At 36.5% G+C, this 16,471-nt stretch overlaps 1 protein-coding gene across 1 annotated transcript in view; it reads left to right on the top strand.

Annotated features, from left to right (window-relative positions):
* The window catches only part of LOC139753761 (voltage-dependent calcium channel subunit alpha-2/delta-1-like), a 256,887-nt gene that overhangs the window by 175,036 nt on the left and 65,380 nt on the right, over positions 1-16,471 (top strand). The window contains exon 13 of the mRNA XM_071670590.1: positions 14,435-14,491. Coding sequence (XP_071526691.1) covers positions 14,435-14,491 — 57 coding nt within the window. The remainder of the gene's footprint in view (positions 1-14,434; positions 14,492-16,471) is intronic.

Here is a 16,471-nt window from a genome sequence, read left to right as displayed (position 1 = left end):
GGTTATTTCACTGTGTATGTATTATGATGGTGTTTTATTTATTAGGGGTTGATGGATCTGTGAATAGTTTGGAAATGTAAATAGGTATGGTATTGTAATATGAATATGGGTAGCATTTAGAAGACAGTTGGCTGCATGCTTGGGCTTTCTATCTTGCCTGTGAAGACAGTTAGTGCTAACTCCAAAAGACAGTGTAGCACCAAGAGTGTGACCTCAGATAGCACAGGTGGAGAGGCATACTGTCATGCCTCATTTTATCATTAACACCTAAAATCATTGCCCACATCTCTCAAGCTTAGGCATATGCTATGTGCTGCTACTCTTTGCGAGTGAAAAGATTTGTCTGTGTTTTCTCGTGATTCATTTAGTTATTAAGTCTTTCGTATTCATTTTTATATAGATTTTTGGCGTAGATTTTTTTTAGTTTTTATAATATATGTATATAGTTAGGGTGACTCTCCTAGGGTACTAAGCCAGATGACTCTCCTGTACTTGGGGTCCAGTTCATCATGGTTGTGTTCAGGTACTTCACACTAGTGCCAATCATGTTCACATTTTTTCAACCGGAGGATTTTAGGTGAATAACAGTTGGTGTTGTCAGTTGAAGATGGTATCATATACATAACACCAGGTGTCATAGGCATAAGACCTGTGATTGACTGCAGACCAACTATGGTTGACCTGTTGCCAGCTTTGATTGACATGACCAGCTGTGATTTATGTGAAACCTTCATTAATTGACCTTTAGCCAGCTTTAGCTGTACTAAAATAAGCTATTTCTGATCTAAGATCAGATGTTCTTAACCACTGACCATCTTTGATTGACCTAAGACCATCCCAGATTGACTTCAACAGTACGTATGACATATATGAGAGCCACTGGTATGCAATAGAGCTGATGTTAAAGTTTCAAGCAATACTTCCCATTATAGATGTGTATGAACACCCAAAAAACATAAGATTTGATCATACTCTGAAAGGGTATTGAAACTGAATGAATTAGGATGACCAAAAATTTTCTCCTAGGAATGCAGTCAGTTTATAGCATTATACTTGTGAGAAAAATATTTTTGACTTTCACATTTTCATTTGCACTTAGGATTTCAGGAACATTTCTTGAATATAAAAAGAGGTTTTTATATACTATATCTTATGTACAAATGGAGGACAAGCTGTAATTGTTGTAATGATGTATGGGAAACTATATACCCTACATTATCATTACAGTTATGGTAGGACTTGGCTTATTGGACCTGGAAAAGCTCTCTTTCCTCAGTCTTACATATAGCTTTCATCTCCACCCATAATCATGCAGATGTACTATTTTTAAGGCAAAGTTCTTCTTAATCCAAAGGAGGTATGACAACCTCTCGTCTTTCACTGTTAGTTCTTTTTGGTCTTTAGCCAAAAGTATCTCTAACAACTATTATCACACTAAATCCCTGTGCTGATCCATTACAACAACACTGCAGTTGTCGCTATTGTTGAAAAAGTAATGCTAAATGGTTCTTTTTCTCTTTTCTCTCCACCCTGGATGACTTCAGCATCTTCACATTCCCGATGCACCTCTTACAAATCTTATGACTTTCCCTGTGATATCATTTCATGGTCACAAAAGTAGCTCTCTTTCTGGACTTGAGGCGAGGCACAAGAACCAAATGGCTACTGAATTTCCACCACCTTTGCTTACCCTTCTATTCCTCTTCCTCTTAAAAATAAGAAATTATCTTTTTAGAAACATGTATTATTCTAATAGGTGATCAGTCCAATCTTTCTAATTATTTTCTTGTTGCTCTGACTTCTGCCATTTGTTTTGGTTAAGCTCTTCTCAGTTCCTGTTTTAGTTTAGCATCTCGAACATCACAGCTTCTCTGTGATTCTCAGTATGGCTTTTACAAGGGGAATTTCTCCTGTGTTATCCTTGTGTTACTAATATATGTTGAGACACTTTGGGGAATTATAAGTTGTAGCCCTTAAGTTGTCAAAGGCTTTGAGCAGGGTATATTATCATGGCTTAATCTCAGAGCTTCTCTCTTTTCTCTTTCCTCATATGTTGTGTCCTCATATCTAGTTTTCTTTTTTACCAGTCTGTCTTTATAACAGTCAATGGATGAACATCTCCCTCTTTCCCTATCAACAGTGGTGTCCCTTAGGGTCCTGTCCTGTCTCATACACTCTTAACTTCTTTTTTATCTGTGATTTCCTTACTTCAATCATATTCACTCATACACTGATGAATCATCGTTTTGTTTGCTTACCTCTTTCAACTGCTTGGGAAAATGTAAATTTGGACAAAAATCCCCCAGTTGAATTTTGTGCCTGCAAATCCTAATTTCTTTTCATTTCTCTTTCTAGAACCCCTCACATCTTTCCTAGCTCCTTTCATAGCCCTTTGATTCTTGCAGTGAACCCAGCACACACACACACACACACACACACACACACACACACACACACACACACACTCACACTCACTCACACTTTGTACCACCATAAAATGTTATTCATAATGGAAACCCCACATTTCAAAATTGGATAAATCTTCCTCTGAAAATTTGGAGTCATGTTCTTATGCAACAAATTCTTTTCTGAATAGTTGCTCCGATTGTACAAAGGATTCATTCACCTTAGTATGGAGTACTGCTCTTATACATTGGGAGGTTCTTACAATTTACGCTACTTTACTGAGTTGAGTCCAAAGCAATATAACTTGTCAACACTTAGTATGACATCTAATCTTAACCCACTTTCCCCATGCCACAGTTTTGGTCCTCTTTCCTTCTTTATGCATTACATCTACTTCTGCTCCAAAGAAATAGCTGCTTGTGAGCTCCCTCCATTAACTAGACCACATAATGCTTGGCAGGCTGCTACATTGCTTGATTGCTGTTTGGTCATTAGCAGCTCAGGAGAGGGTTTTTGTGATCTTTTTCCCTACAATGCAGAGCTTTTGATCAACTTGTCTTCTCATGTCTTTCCTAACAATGACAGTCCGTGCTCTTTTGAGAAGGAAGGTTTTCCACTTCTTCCAAAACTCTTATTATTTGCCCTATTATTTTTTGCCCATTCTCTTCTCAGTTGGATTTAGCTTTCTTGGGTATTGCAATCCTAGGCACTCCTTATTATTGCTGTATTAGTAGCATCATCTTTTGAACATACTGAGGTAATTTTGAGTATTTTTGGCATATCATCTACACATATCAGAATTAAGAGCAATTCCAAAATTGCCATTAGGAACATCATTATTTATTTCATTCTGCTTTGAAATAGAAGAGTATGACATGCTTCTCTTGTTCCCTACTACTCAGATAATTTTTCAGTCATTGAAAGAATTTCCATTTTATGTCAAGAAACCAGTTATAAACCAATTACTACTATTGATGGACCGTGTGAATGCTTTTTGGTAGTCCAAAAGCACAATTTATGTCTCTAAGTTTTGTGAACCATTGGGCACTGTCATAGAAGTCTAGAAGATTTTTTATTCTTGACCTCTTTCCTGAGAACCCCTGATACCTCTTTCTTAGGTAATATCTTCTGTGTGGATAACCATCATCCCAGTTTTTAGTTATCTTCTGCAATGTTTTACAAACAATGCTCAATTTATTTTCCATTCCTCCTTTCTTAGAAATAGATATGACATTCCTGTCTTTTGTTCCTTTTTGCAATGATCCTTCTCAAACTGACATTTTGATATTTCATGTGAGTTGTTAGGAGCCTCTGGACTTCTTTGAGTATATTAGGTGTTAGTTAGGCCAAGATTCTTCATCAACCTAGTTTTGTTTGACAATCTTAATGCATTCCATGTTCATTTCTCCATACTCTTTCTTTAATATAAGGAGTACTGTGTTGTCCAGTGTAAGTACATCTTGGAATTTTGTGTTAATCTTGTCACACATTTCCCTTTCTGTTACATCAAATACTTTTGAATTTTTCTTTTTGATTATTTGTCCTTTAACTGATGATTTTCAGATTCTTTCAACAACAGCTTCACCTTATTTCTTCACTCTCTTTCTCACCACCCAAGATTTTCATTCATTAGCCAATAATTGCTTTCCTCAGCTGTTCTTTTTATTGTCTCTTGCTTCCTTATGCCTATTCTACTCTACTTACATTTCTGATCCCATTGTATCATTACCCATGTCTCATTCATCATCATTTCCTTTTACTTCTTTCTCATATCATTTGTCACAAGCAGTCCTCAGATTTATCAGTTACACTCTCTTACGTCAGTTTACCATCTTTTGAAATGTCTTGTTTTTTCCCTTAGATTTTCTTCCATTCCTCTTCCAGTATCTGTATTTGCTTTCCATATAATTGTATGAACCCACTTTTAACTTCTTACTCAGAACTTTACATTCTTCACTCTTTATCCTAAAACTGCACTGTTTTTTGGAAGATTTAGTTTCACAATTTTTTTTCTTAGTCATCTTCCATGAATATTTGTTCCACCATTACATACCCTTCATTCCAGAACCTATATGTAACAGATAGGCATGAAGTGAGTAAACAATTCATTACTGTCCCACCCCCCTTGTTATATTTTGAGTTTGGTTTTGTAAGTGACATGTTAAAAGAGCCAACAGATATTGTGCAGCTACCTGATCTTTGCATGACTCCACTTGAAGGGTAAGATATCTGGTAGTTTTAAGGATGTTTTATCTCCTGAATGGCTATCATTGGTTGACTTGAATTCTTATTCGAAAATTTCATTATTCATTCATTTGAGGAAGGGTTGTTGTCTTTGGTTAAGTAGTTTGCTTTCCATGTCTTTGGCATCTGACTTCCACATCTTATTCAATTACAGAAGTGTCTCTTAGGTTAAGAATTTTATTTTTTTCCTGTTGATTTATTCTATTTGTATGCATTTTTTCTGTACATTTTTTTATAGTTTAATATCAGCCAAGAATAACCTTTCTGTTTGTATATATCTTGACCTAGTTGATAGTTTCATTCAAGTGTACCAGATTTTTAAACAAGTAGTGCTACATGGTTGCTGATTTAGATTAGGATGTTGATTTTAAAAAAGAAAAAGCATGAAATATATAATATTGATGTCATAGTTTAGATAGAAATAGATAAAGTCGAAAGTAGATGATTAACACTCAAAGTTGCATAGTATCATGGGATACATGGTACTAGCATATTTTTTCTTTTTTTTTAAGTAAATTATAATCATATGTAATTTGCAAAAGGCTGGGCATGTCATGGAACTGGTATGCAAAGGTAATGTTGTTTTAATCATTTAATGCAGCCGTAAAATTAATAACATATTTATTTGGGGAAATGCCTATATATTTGCATATTTTCATATCTGTGAAAGATTGAACCATCTGGCTTTATGAAAAACATAGCATTTTAGCATTTGCATAGTTTCCATTGGTTTTATGATGATTTTAAACCAGTGGGAAATCATATATAACAAATTTGGATGGTGTGGAGCAGTTAGGACAAGAAAAAATAAAGACTACAATACAGAGGGTGTGGTTAGCTTGGGTGGTGAACCATGGTTTGATTGGTTGAGATGCCCTTCAAGAATTTGGCCACAAGGGTGCTGGGCAAATGTTACTAGCAGGGATGATGAAATAGCATTTTTTGGCCATAGTGCTAGCTAGACAGGTATATTTGCTAGAGTAAGAGAAGAGAGTGGCTGACTGGGTTTTGTGAACCAGTGGTTGGTTGTCTTGATGATACACCATAGTTTAGGACTTTTTGGTGTTGGACCAGGGTTTAGCAAGTTGGGGTGATTATTGCTGGCTGAGGTCATGGGCCAGTGCATGACTGGTTCTGAGGTAAAGAGCCAGGGGATCAGAGGTAGAGCTGGTAGGCCAGGTCAGGGCAGGCTATTGTAGTGGAATATGTGGTAAGTTAAGGTGACTGACAGATAATTACCTTGGAATCAAATGCTTCAGGTACTTTCGTAGCAAGATATGCTGTCATTATTTTAGTTTTATAAGGTGTTTGCAGCTGTTGAAAAGTCCACATGGAAAGGTTGCTGGAAGGAGAGAACAGAGTTTCATAGAGATTATCTTTTTAGGTTAGAGGTTCCAGTCATGGACAAAAGTCTTTTCTACACTGAGGGCAGCCCTAAATTGAAAGATGAAAAAATTAATGAAAGAGAGAAATAAGGAGTAAAAATACTTTAAGGATTTCAGAGGAAGTGAAAAGTCTGTCTTTTGAAATGGGTCAGATCATAGTTGCAAGGAAAGACATGAGTGAGGATAGAGTTCTGAAGTTTTGAGGTGTAGGTAAAGAAACATGTTACAGTGGCCTAACCTTGAGTTACTAACAGTCTTACAGTAATTATTTGACACAGTAGCTTGTCAAGTATTCCGTGGTCTACCTAATGGTGAGCACTTAAGGAGCCAGCTCCTAAGAGCAAAAACCGAAGAAATATCTAAAGAGGGAAAGTGAACTAACATTGTGGTATAGAGTAAGTAAGTCAAGTCTTGAAGTCCAACAGGAAAAGTTAAGTCAGATCACATCAGATTGAACTCTAGTTTGCAATGAAATGAATGGGGTGTATCCACCAGGGTGTCACCTTGTTCAACACTTTGATAACAATGAATGTGGCTAATACTCATTCATGCAAACCCAGCAACCATAAAGAAATCTACCAGGCATATGAAGTCATGGATCTGCATCTCTTCCTTGTACCTTTGAATGTATTAGTGTATAAAAAGGTGATATTATTATTTATCTACCATGCTGTATACATAACAAAGTTGTCCAGAAAGACTTTTACTCATACACCTTTCTAAAGATATATTCAAACCACCCATTCTTCTCAAATTTGTACTCTCATTGTGGTCTAATTACAACTATATTAGGCAGGGTATCTGTTTGATATGCTCCAATCTTTTACCTGTCTTGGTCTATATATACTCTGATTTCTCATCCATACATAAGAGATGGGATTAATAGCCCTTTTGTGTATACTCTGCAGTTTACTTCTTTTCCATTTTTCAGCACTTTTTGTGTACCTCCAGTTTCTTGCTCTTGTAAGACCACTCTCAACATTGAGTTTCCCACTGATTTTTATTTCCAAATAAATTCCAAAATAAATACTTAAGCTCATTCACAACTTCTACTTCTTTGTCATTCAGACTGAAGGTACAATCTGATATCCTATCTCCATTGAAAGAATAAAGTTTTGCTTTTGCTCATTCTTACTTTCATCAGCTTCCTTTGCATACATCATGTCAACCTTCCATTTTATCCAACATCTCTCATTCAGCTAACAGCAGAGCATCATTTACTATGACGAATCTTATTTTACTTCATCATAATTTAGCAGTTCATTACTCTCATCCTATTTCACTCTCATATTACGTAGTGTTATCCATTTTTATTCATTATATAACCTCAGGACCCCTTTTCCAGAGGTTCATGCAGCTTCAAGGCTGCACTACAATCAGTAGCAAAGGGTGAACTCCTCTACAGTGAGAAGTTTTTCGATGAGATTGTGTTCTGATGATACAACCACGCCAAAGGTGACTCTTTACTAATGGCATAACCACATGCAGGCAGACTCTATTAATGCAGGCAGACTCTATTAATGCTGGGTACCATCCATAAGAATATTAAACAACCATGTTGACATCACACAGCCTTGACACACTTCACTCACACATACCTACTCCAACATTTACTCTGCATCTGTTACTAAAGCTATTGACAGCATCAGAAGTTCCTCCAGTCCTTCTATAAGGACTCAAAACTTTCCAAAGAGCTGTCTCGTTAAGTTTATTAATTGCCTTTTCATGATCCATAAATGCTTCCTGCACTGTCTTCTTTGTTTTAACTCTCCACGAACTGTCTGAGTGCAGAGTTGGTGTACACCTTTCTTTCCTAAGCTCACCTATGTTTCAGTTCTGTAGGGTTAATCAGTTCTTTTGAAAAGATCAGCCACTTTCTTACCATTCACTTCAGCTAGTTATGTGTAGACAACCTATTCTTTTAATCACTTTACCATTATATAGTAAAATAGTTACTCCCGTTTTCCATTTATCAGGCATTTGACCACTTTTCCATAATTCCATATAGATTCACTCAGCAGCACTTACCATGATTCCATGTAGATTCACACGGCAACAGTTTCACCACCAATCTTCACTCTCTCACACACTGCTCTATCTATACCCCTACTTTTACAATTATTAAAATCATTACAATATTTTTTTTATTTTTTCCCCAATAGTGTTTTCCACTCCCATACATCTATTCCTTTTCCATCTTATCTCTTATGCAACTGCATTAATCTCATCTCTTTTAAACTTCAGTATTCTTTATGACTTTTTGTCACTTTCTCTCTACATTTTCACTTTCCTCCAAATACATTAACCCCATTCCAAAATAGCTGTTATTCTCCTTTAAAATCTTATTCAGTTTGTCCTCTTAGGATCGTCATTTGTTTTTCTTTCAATAGAATATTCAATCTTGTTAACTAATTTATACTGGACTTTATATTGTACACTTTTTTCCTTTCATGTGTAGTATTGTCATTTTCAGGCAGATGTAACTTCCAAGCTTGCTTTCTTTCCTCACCCAGCTTTCGTAAATCTTCATTTCAATATGCTGACTTTTCTCTCTACAACTCATACATACCATGCCACACATCTTTGTGGCAGCCTGTAATACTGCAGCCTTAAACAGCCTCCACATCACTGTAACTCTGTCTTGTTTTAGATTCTCTCAGCTTGTCACATTTTCTTTTGGAATTTAAGTTCATGCTTTCATTCCCAACTTTTAAAATTTTATCCTTGTTTTTTCTTCATTTTTAGTCGCATATAATATGTTTACTTTCATGTTGCTGGGATATGATATAATCTTACAGAACTCCTTCCACCCCTATCCTAGACCAGACATTGTGCACTTCACTAACTGTCAGTGATCCTCACCAGAAATTCCAATCATGCTCTTGTTTACCCTGTGTCTAAACTATATGTATGTGTTAGTATGCATAGAGTATGTACAGTATGTTCAATACTCATAACTGATGATGTAAATACTCTCTGTTTTGAAGAACATTTTTCCTTTCATCTCCCCTACCTCCAGACTTCCTGTGATGGCAAAAAACTTTGCCACCCATATCAAACATTTTATCCTGAAGTATCAATTTCTTTAAACCACTTATACCTAAAATATTGGAAAGGAAGTCTCCGCTCTAACCTCTCTGAGAAACCTGTTACTGGAGTACATTGTTCTTTAAAAGCTGTGGAGCTATATGTGCATTTTATTCATCATTGCCTCTGTCTAGAAACGCAAGAGTTTTTGTGTTGTGATTGTGGGTCGCCTAGGCACATTTTTCCAACCCACCAGTCACATTTATGTTTCTAAAGTAAGTTTTAGGGTTTCCCATTGGCTTTCATTTAGCTTTGTTGTTATTTTATTTGGCATTGGCTGACTTATTTCAGGAAGAAAATGAATTTTGAATGTAGTCAAAAGTAATTTACTTACAGAGAGAAGACCAGTGAGCAAGATTTTTTTCTTCCCTTCTACTTTTCTGTACTCTTCAGATATCATGAAGAGTAGTTCAGGATTGTCCAAAAATGAATGGTTTGGCTGTGTTTGCTTAATTTATAGCTAAGCTTTTTGTGTTAGTCTTTTTCCATTGAGAGAGGACAGTGATGAGTATTGGTTCATATAAGGTGATTCTTTCGTTGGGGACAGATGGTGAAATTAACCACAGTTTATAATTGGGACTTGACCTGTCATTCTCAAAGAGAGCTGGGCACTTGCATTTATCTAGTTCTTTTGCCATCTCCCAGGAATGAAATGAGAGCATTAGAAATAGATCACTTACACAGTGTAGCAGGATGTAACCCTCATGTGAACATTAAGGGAAGAGGGTTTGGGGTAGTGGGCCAAATATCCCTTATTAGATTTATTGCCATCATTCTTAGCTCATCTTACAGATGCGTTTTTGTAACTGTTTTTTCTTTCAATGTAAACATAAGTAAACATGGGCCAGAAAGAGACTTTACGGTGTAACTATAGTTGATAAATATCTGAGAAATTTAGGTTAGCTATGATGTATAGTAATACAGATATCTTGAATAAAGCTAAAATATGTAAAAAGTATTTGAAAAAGATTGATATTCATTATAAGTTCATTTTCAGGTTAGATTTCACATCTTGAATTTCTTGATGTGTTAGACATTCTTTCAGGCATATTGATAATGAAAATACTACACTCATTTTCAAAATGTTTTCTACTGTTATTTTTAAAGGGCTTTGTGCAGATATACGTCTACATTGTATACCTATGTTGCTTGATGATGTCTTTCTTTTTTTCTTACTTGCTCTCCATTCTCCTTGTTAATGAGGTATCACCAGAAACAGATGACTAAAGGCTGCCTTCACGCACATCCATTCTCTAACCAAAACCACGTCCATCGTCCACAACCAAGCCCCATGTCTCTTTGTGATTATCAGCAGTCATGGACAGTCTTCTTTTTTCTGTTACATAATTATAGCACTACTACTGACATATTTAGTTATGATTCAGTTCCTGGCGTGTCATTTACATTGATGGATAATTTGACCCTTCTACAGTGGGCTGAGTCATAAACTTCCATCAAGGAGTGCAGAAAAAAGTTGCCCTTTGTGAAATGCTAAATTGTCATTCATTAGTAAGAGAAGTCACAAAAAGTCACATTACTGCTTTGTCTTGGCCTTGTCAAATAATAAATGAGCATCCAAAGGGAACATAAATGATGTTTGACAGCTTTTGATATCACTAGAAGATATGAAGATGATGTTTTTTGTTTGTGTTGAGTTTGGTTCCAGGCTGTACTTTAATTTATAACACAGGCAAAGTGTTAGTGGAATTAGCATGACTATATTTAGAAAGATTACATCTTTTACAAGATGAAGGAGATTTGCTGTTTAGTGTGGGGAAGATACTTAGGCATTTGTTTCTTTCAGTATGCTAAACAATCTGTTAAAATTTCATACACACCCTTATGTGATACACAGGTGCAGCAAAGTTGGTGAATAACATGGATATAAATAGAAATGTTAATTTTTACAGTGCAAATCGGTATGACAACACTGACTAGGAGTGGCTGGTATGTGTAGAGAGGATATTGAAGATTTATATCTTAAGAAATATTTTAGCTCTTTTCCTTTCATCTCTTACTAAACTTCATGAGCCCAGGATTACTTATTGAGAAAACTAGGTGCAGTTGTTTCTAATTTCTTCCACAATCATGCATTTATTGGAGATGCCTGTCTTGCAGGCCTCCTTCCTCCTTATGTATGCCTACTAAAGTCACCCCCCTGTAAATAACTTAATTCTTCACATTTCTCATATTATTCTTCTACACTATCCTCAACAACTGGTGCATATCATAAGTTTTCTTCCCAATAACTTTGCTCATCCAATAATTTGTGTACTGGTTTTCCCATTTGGTCACCATGTAAGCACAACCCCCAGGTAGATAACCATGCAATAGTAACAGTTGTTTTGGGGATACTGAGGAGAGCAGAATTTTTTCCTGCATTTTCCTGGTGATAAAAGAGTTCTCAATAGATTGATGATGGTATAGGAAGTCAACTTGATAATTAAACGACTCGCATCCAGATCCACTCTACCTCTCTTCTATAATTACACAAACATGAGACAAGACAGACAGCAAGGACAAAGAGTAGGACTAATGACACTTGTGCACCACAACATCCCGTGCACATGCACTACTTAAAGCACAAAACAAATCACAAACAAGGACAGCATTCTTATAAATTAGTCCATAAATGTAATATCGATCATTAGCAAGATATTACCCCATGCCACATTCCCCTCCCAGACACATTCCCAGATTACAGAACCTGACCAACACCCCCAACACTAATTTGCATTGACATTTCATTACCCATCATCCTGCATGGCTCAACCCCCACATCCAGCAGTGCAAAGACTGTCCATAAGCCAACTGCATCCCTTCAACTTCCTCAGCATACACTACCATATTCACTAGCCAATCTTTCCAGACATTAATTCTGCATTTTATTGCTGCCCAAAAGTACCACCTGGGGCACACTATATGAACTTTGTCATGACCATTTAACCATTCCATTAACACTTCAGCTAACTCACCCAGCCTGCACAGCCACAAAAAAACATATTCAAACTGTAAGAAAACAGAATAAGAGCAAGGTTATTAGGTACAGTAGGGTTGAGGGTCAAGTCAATTGGGAGGTAAGTTTGAATGGAGAAAAACTGGAGGAAGTAAAGTGTTTTAGATATCTGGGAGTGGATCTGGCAGCGGATGGAACCATGGAAGCGGAAGTGAATCATAGGGTGGGGGAGGGGGCGAAAATTCTGGGAGCCTTGAAGAATGTTTGGAAGTCGATAACATTATCTCGGAAAGCAAAAATGGGTATGTTTGAAGGAATAGTGGTTCCAACAATGTTGTATGGTTGCGAGGCGTGGGCTATGGATAGAGTTGTGCACAGGAGGGTGGATGTGCTGGAAATGAGATGTTTGAGGACAATGTGTGGTGTGAGGTGGTTTGATCGAGTAAGTAATGTAAGGGTAAGAGAGATGTGTGGAAATAAAAAGAGTGTGGTTGAGAGAGCAGAAGAGGGTGTTTTGAAATTGTTTGGTCACATGGAGAGAATGAGTGAGGAAAGATTGACCAAGAGGATATATGTGTCGGAGGTGGAGGGAATGAGGAGAATTGGGAGACCAAATTGGAGGTGGGAAGATGGAGTGAAAAAGATTTTGAGTGATTTGGGCCTGAACATGCAGGAGGGTGAAAGGCGGGCAAGGAAGAGAGTGAATTGGAACAATGTGGTATACCGGGGCTGACGTGCTGTCAATGGATTGAACCAGGGCATGTGAAGCATCTGGGGTAAACCATGGAAAGTTGTGTGGGGCCTGGATGTGGAAAGGGAGCTGTGGTTTCGGTGCATTATTACATGACAGCTAGAGACTGAGTGTGAATGAATGGGGCCTTTGTTGTCTCTTCCTAGCGCTACCTCACACACATGAGGGGGGAGGGGGTTGTTATTCCATGTGTGGCAGGTGGCGATGGGAATAAATAAAGGCAGACAGTATGAATTATGTACATGTGTATATATGTATATGTCTGTGTGTGTATATATATCTATACATTGAGATGTAAAGGTATGTATATTTGCGTGTGTGGACGTGTATGTATATACATGTGTATGTGGGTGGGTTGGGCCATTCTTTTGTCTGTTTCCTTGTGCTACCTCGCTAACGCGGGAGACAGCGACAAAGCAAAATAAATAAGAATATATTTATTATAAGAATATATTTAACATAAAAATAATATATAAGAAAACAGAGTGGCCAGCATTCATACAGTTTCCCGATACATCTTCACAAAAAGGTTGCTTGACAATGCTCTCCACATAAAGGACAAAAAATGGTTGACCAGATTCATAGCAGGCTGACAAGACAGTCATCCACAAAGACTTCACCTTCAAAACCCTTAACCTCTGCTGTGAAATTCCCCAAGGAGCAGGTCATTCTCTAGTCCTCATTAATCTTTTCCCATGTGACCTCTCAATGCCGAGTTGGCCTTAGTGTGAAAGATAGACAGATGGATATAATGTAAAGATTAAAATTTCTTTGTTTTTATGAAAGCTTTATATGTAAACTATGTGCACTGGTGAAGCATTTGATGAAAATAAAAGTATGGGTGATTTGTTTGTTTATGTTCTAGGCAGTAGATAATCAAGGAGTGGGAACAGAGTATAATGAAAATAGTTGCTTAATTTCATGAAGGATAGAAATGCTTTAATCATTTTCTTGAATCAGTTTGGTCACATGGTAGGGAATATTTTGAAAATTGATACTGTCCAGTAATACTTATATATGAGAAAATAAAGGTTGGTAGATATGTATGGGCATACTGTTAATGTATTGCTTAATATATCTAGAATTATGTTGCTGCTTTATGGTGCATCAAAAATTGATCTTACCACTCTTATAAAAGCATAGATTACTATAAGTTTTATTCATACTTCCCAAATGAGTGAAAATCTCATATCAGTAAAATTTTCTAGCAACCATAAATCCAATAATTTTTTTTTTATTGAGAAGTGAATTCATGATATTGTTGGTGAGATTATAATTTTTTTTTACTCTGGTGATTCAGCCAATTGTGTTAGTGCTTCGAGGACCTTCACATGGATGCTTTTATTGCATGAGCCAGGGTTGCATGTGCTGTGCTTCTTTGTTGTTGTTTGAGCATCTTGTGTCATGGTAAGGATTTCCACTTAACAGTTTTCAATTCGTGTTTCGTAATTTTGAGATACTAGATTTCATTATCCCATGGAAATATATTTTTTATTTTCAAATGTAGAGATACACTTTGGTAATACTGATATTAAGCAATTGTATTTGCATATGAATTAGAATAATCATTTAACTTCACAAAATCTAATTGCATTTCATTTTCAGACAGAGGAGCTAACAGTGTCCCTAACAAGGCCAGTGTACAACATGTCAGACTATGCTGTAAGTAAACGGATTTGCTTTTGATATGTTAACAGTATACCATAAACCAGTGTAATTTAGTTGATTAGAAATAGAAAACGCAAGAGACACTTTATAACTGTGCCATGAAACATAACTTTTCATCTCTGAGCTTTGCAAATGAAAACACTACCATTTTGTTGCTTCAAATAAGAAAATTCATCAGATTATTTTTTTATGTTATTATAGCTTGCTATCCTGCTACAAGCAGCCTCAGTCAACCTAATTGTAGAGCCTTCATCTGTTCCCCTAATCTCCTTTAGTCAAAACACCCCCTCCTTTCTCTTATTATCCTCACTCCACTCCAACAGTGAAGGCTTTAGCAAAACTCACTTTGTATCTTATTTGATATTCTTAATTACTGTTACACACTACCATATTATTAGTTTGATATATACTGAAAATTTGTAAATCCTTTTTAGAATGGTATCTCCAGTGAGCAGTAGCACAAAATGGATGCAGATTCTTCATATGATTCACTTTTAGTGCATTATTTAGAATGAGATCCAGATGAAAAGGATTATAACTTTTGATTTAGTTAGTTGAGTACCTGCCACATGGCAGGTCCGGCTCATGATATGTGCTTAGAAATTTTGCCTGTTTGCCCTCAGCCCTTTGTGGGCAAAGTAGTTTGCCTCGATAATGTCCATTAATTTGAAATTTCACATAAAATTACCTGGTCATTTATGTTTTGATTATGGTTCACTTGTGGATTTTTGAAAATGATACATGCATCCTAATTCCTTCTGACCATTATTCTATCACAAAGGCAATGGTTACATTGCTCTTTCCAGACCTTTATATCAAGATGATTAGATGTAAGATCATTCCAGATTGATGTAACTGTTCCAGCCCTTCTGCCCCTCAACCTTTTCTACTACTGACATACATAGGCATAAGGGCCCAAATCCTTTTTGGAGACAAGCAAAAATTTTCCCAGGCTTTTAGTTTCAGCAGATAATGCTGAAATTTGGATTGCAAAATTAACACTGTTTATGCATTGGGGGAATTGCAAAAAGTTTACAGAGGGACCCAAGACTCCTCTGTCTCCTTCTTGGTTGCAGGCCTAAATGGATTGGAAAGTGACCACAAGAGAACTGAAGAACAAAGTAGGGAGGAAATATTATGGTTCACACTTTCAGATGACTATTTGCATAAAGAAAACTAGTGTGTGAATTGCACTTACCTCTCAGTTGCCTTTTCACATGAGATTCGAGCAGATTCAGTGATTTGCATAGAGTTTGCGTCAGTGAATTCCACAAATCTAATTTTGGGATAAATCTAACTTTGTAAAAGGTGAAGATGAAATCTTTTGATTTCCGATTTTCTTAAATCTGGAAAACTACCAGTTTAAATGACTTGGTCAACCTAGGTTTTTGGGTGTGTTGTCCCATTACCCCTTCAGTTGGTACAGCTATGGTGTCATATGAAATTGTCACCTGTATCAATGCAGTGTAATTTGTATTATGAAAATATGGTGTACAGTAATGTTTCTTTTTTTGTGAGTGATAGATAAGAATTTTCTATTTCTCACCCATGGACTGAGTTCTATGAACATCTGATGGAGATTGTTTTGGTGAAGGTTGAAGTATTGTTTTAATCATCATAGGGTTTGTTTTACTGGATTTCTCCTGCATAGGGTTTATACTGCAAATGAAAAGTCTTCTTTGGTTAGGTTGTACTATTGTCAGCGGACATAAAGGAGTGCAGTCTCAACAAGGAATTTTTCACTCTAAAGGAGTCCATCATTTTCCTCCCTATTGATCATAGCACAGCCATAAAGCAGCAGGAAACCCATGAAAGGAATCCTGGAATGATATAATAATGATAACTGAAGTATATCCATGAGGATTCACCATCCTTTGATCACCATAAAGCATTTGAAGCCAGTATGTGCTTGTTCGTAGCACTCAGCAGTCATTCTTTCTTTTGTTGATAAGACCTGCTTGCCTATGTTCAACA

This window comes from Panulirus ornatus, chromosome 2 (genome assembly GCF_036320965.1).
Source record: "Panulirus ornatus isolate Po-2019 chromosome 2, ASM3632096v1, whole genome shotgun sequence".
Lineage (NCBI taxonomy): Eukaryota > Metazoa > Arthropoda > Malacostraca > Decapoda > Palinuridae > Panulirus > Panulirus ornatus.
Note: the sequence above shows the minus strand (reverse complement) of the source record. Positions and strands in the feature narration are given on the sequence as shown.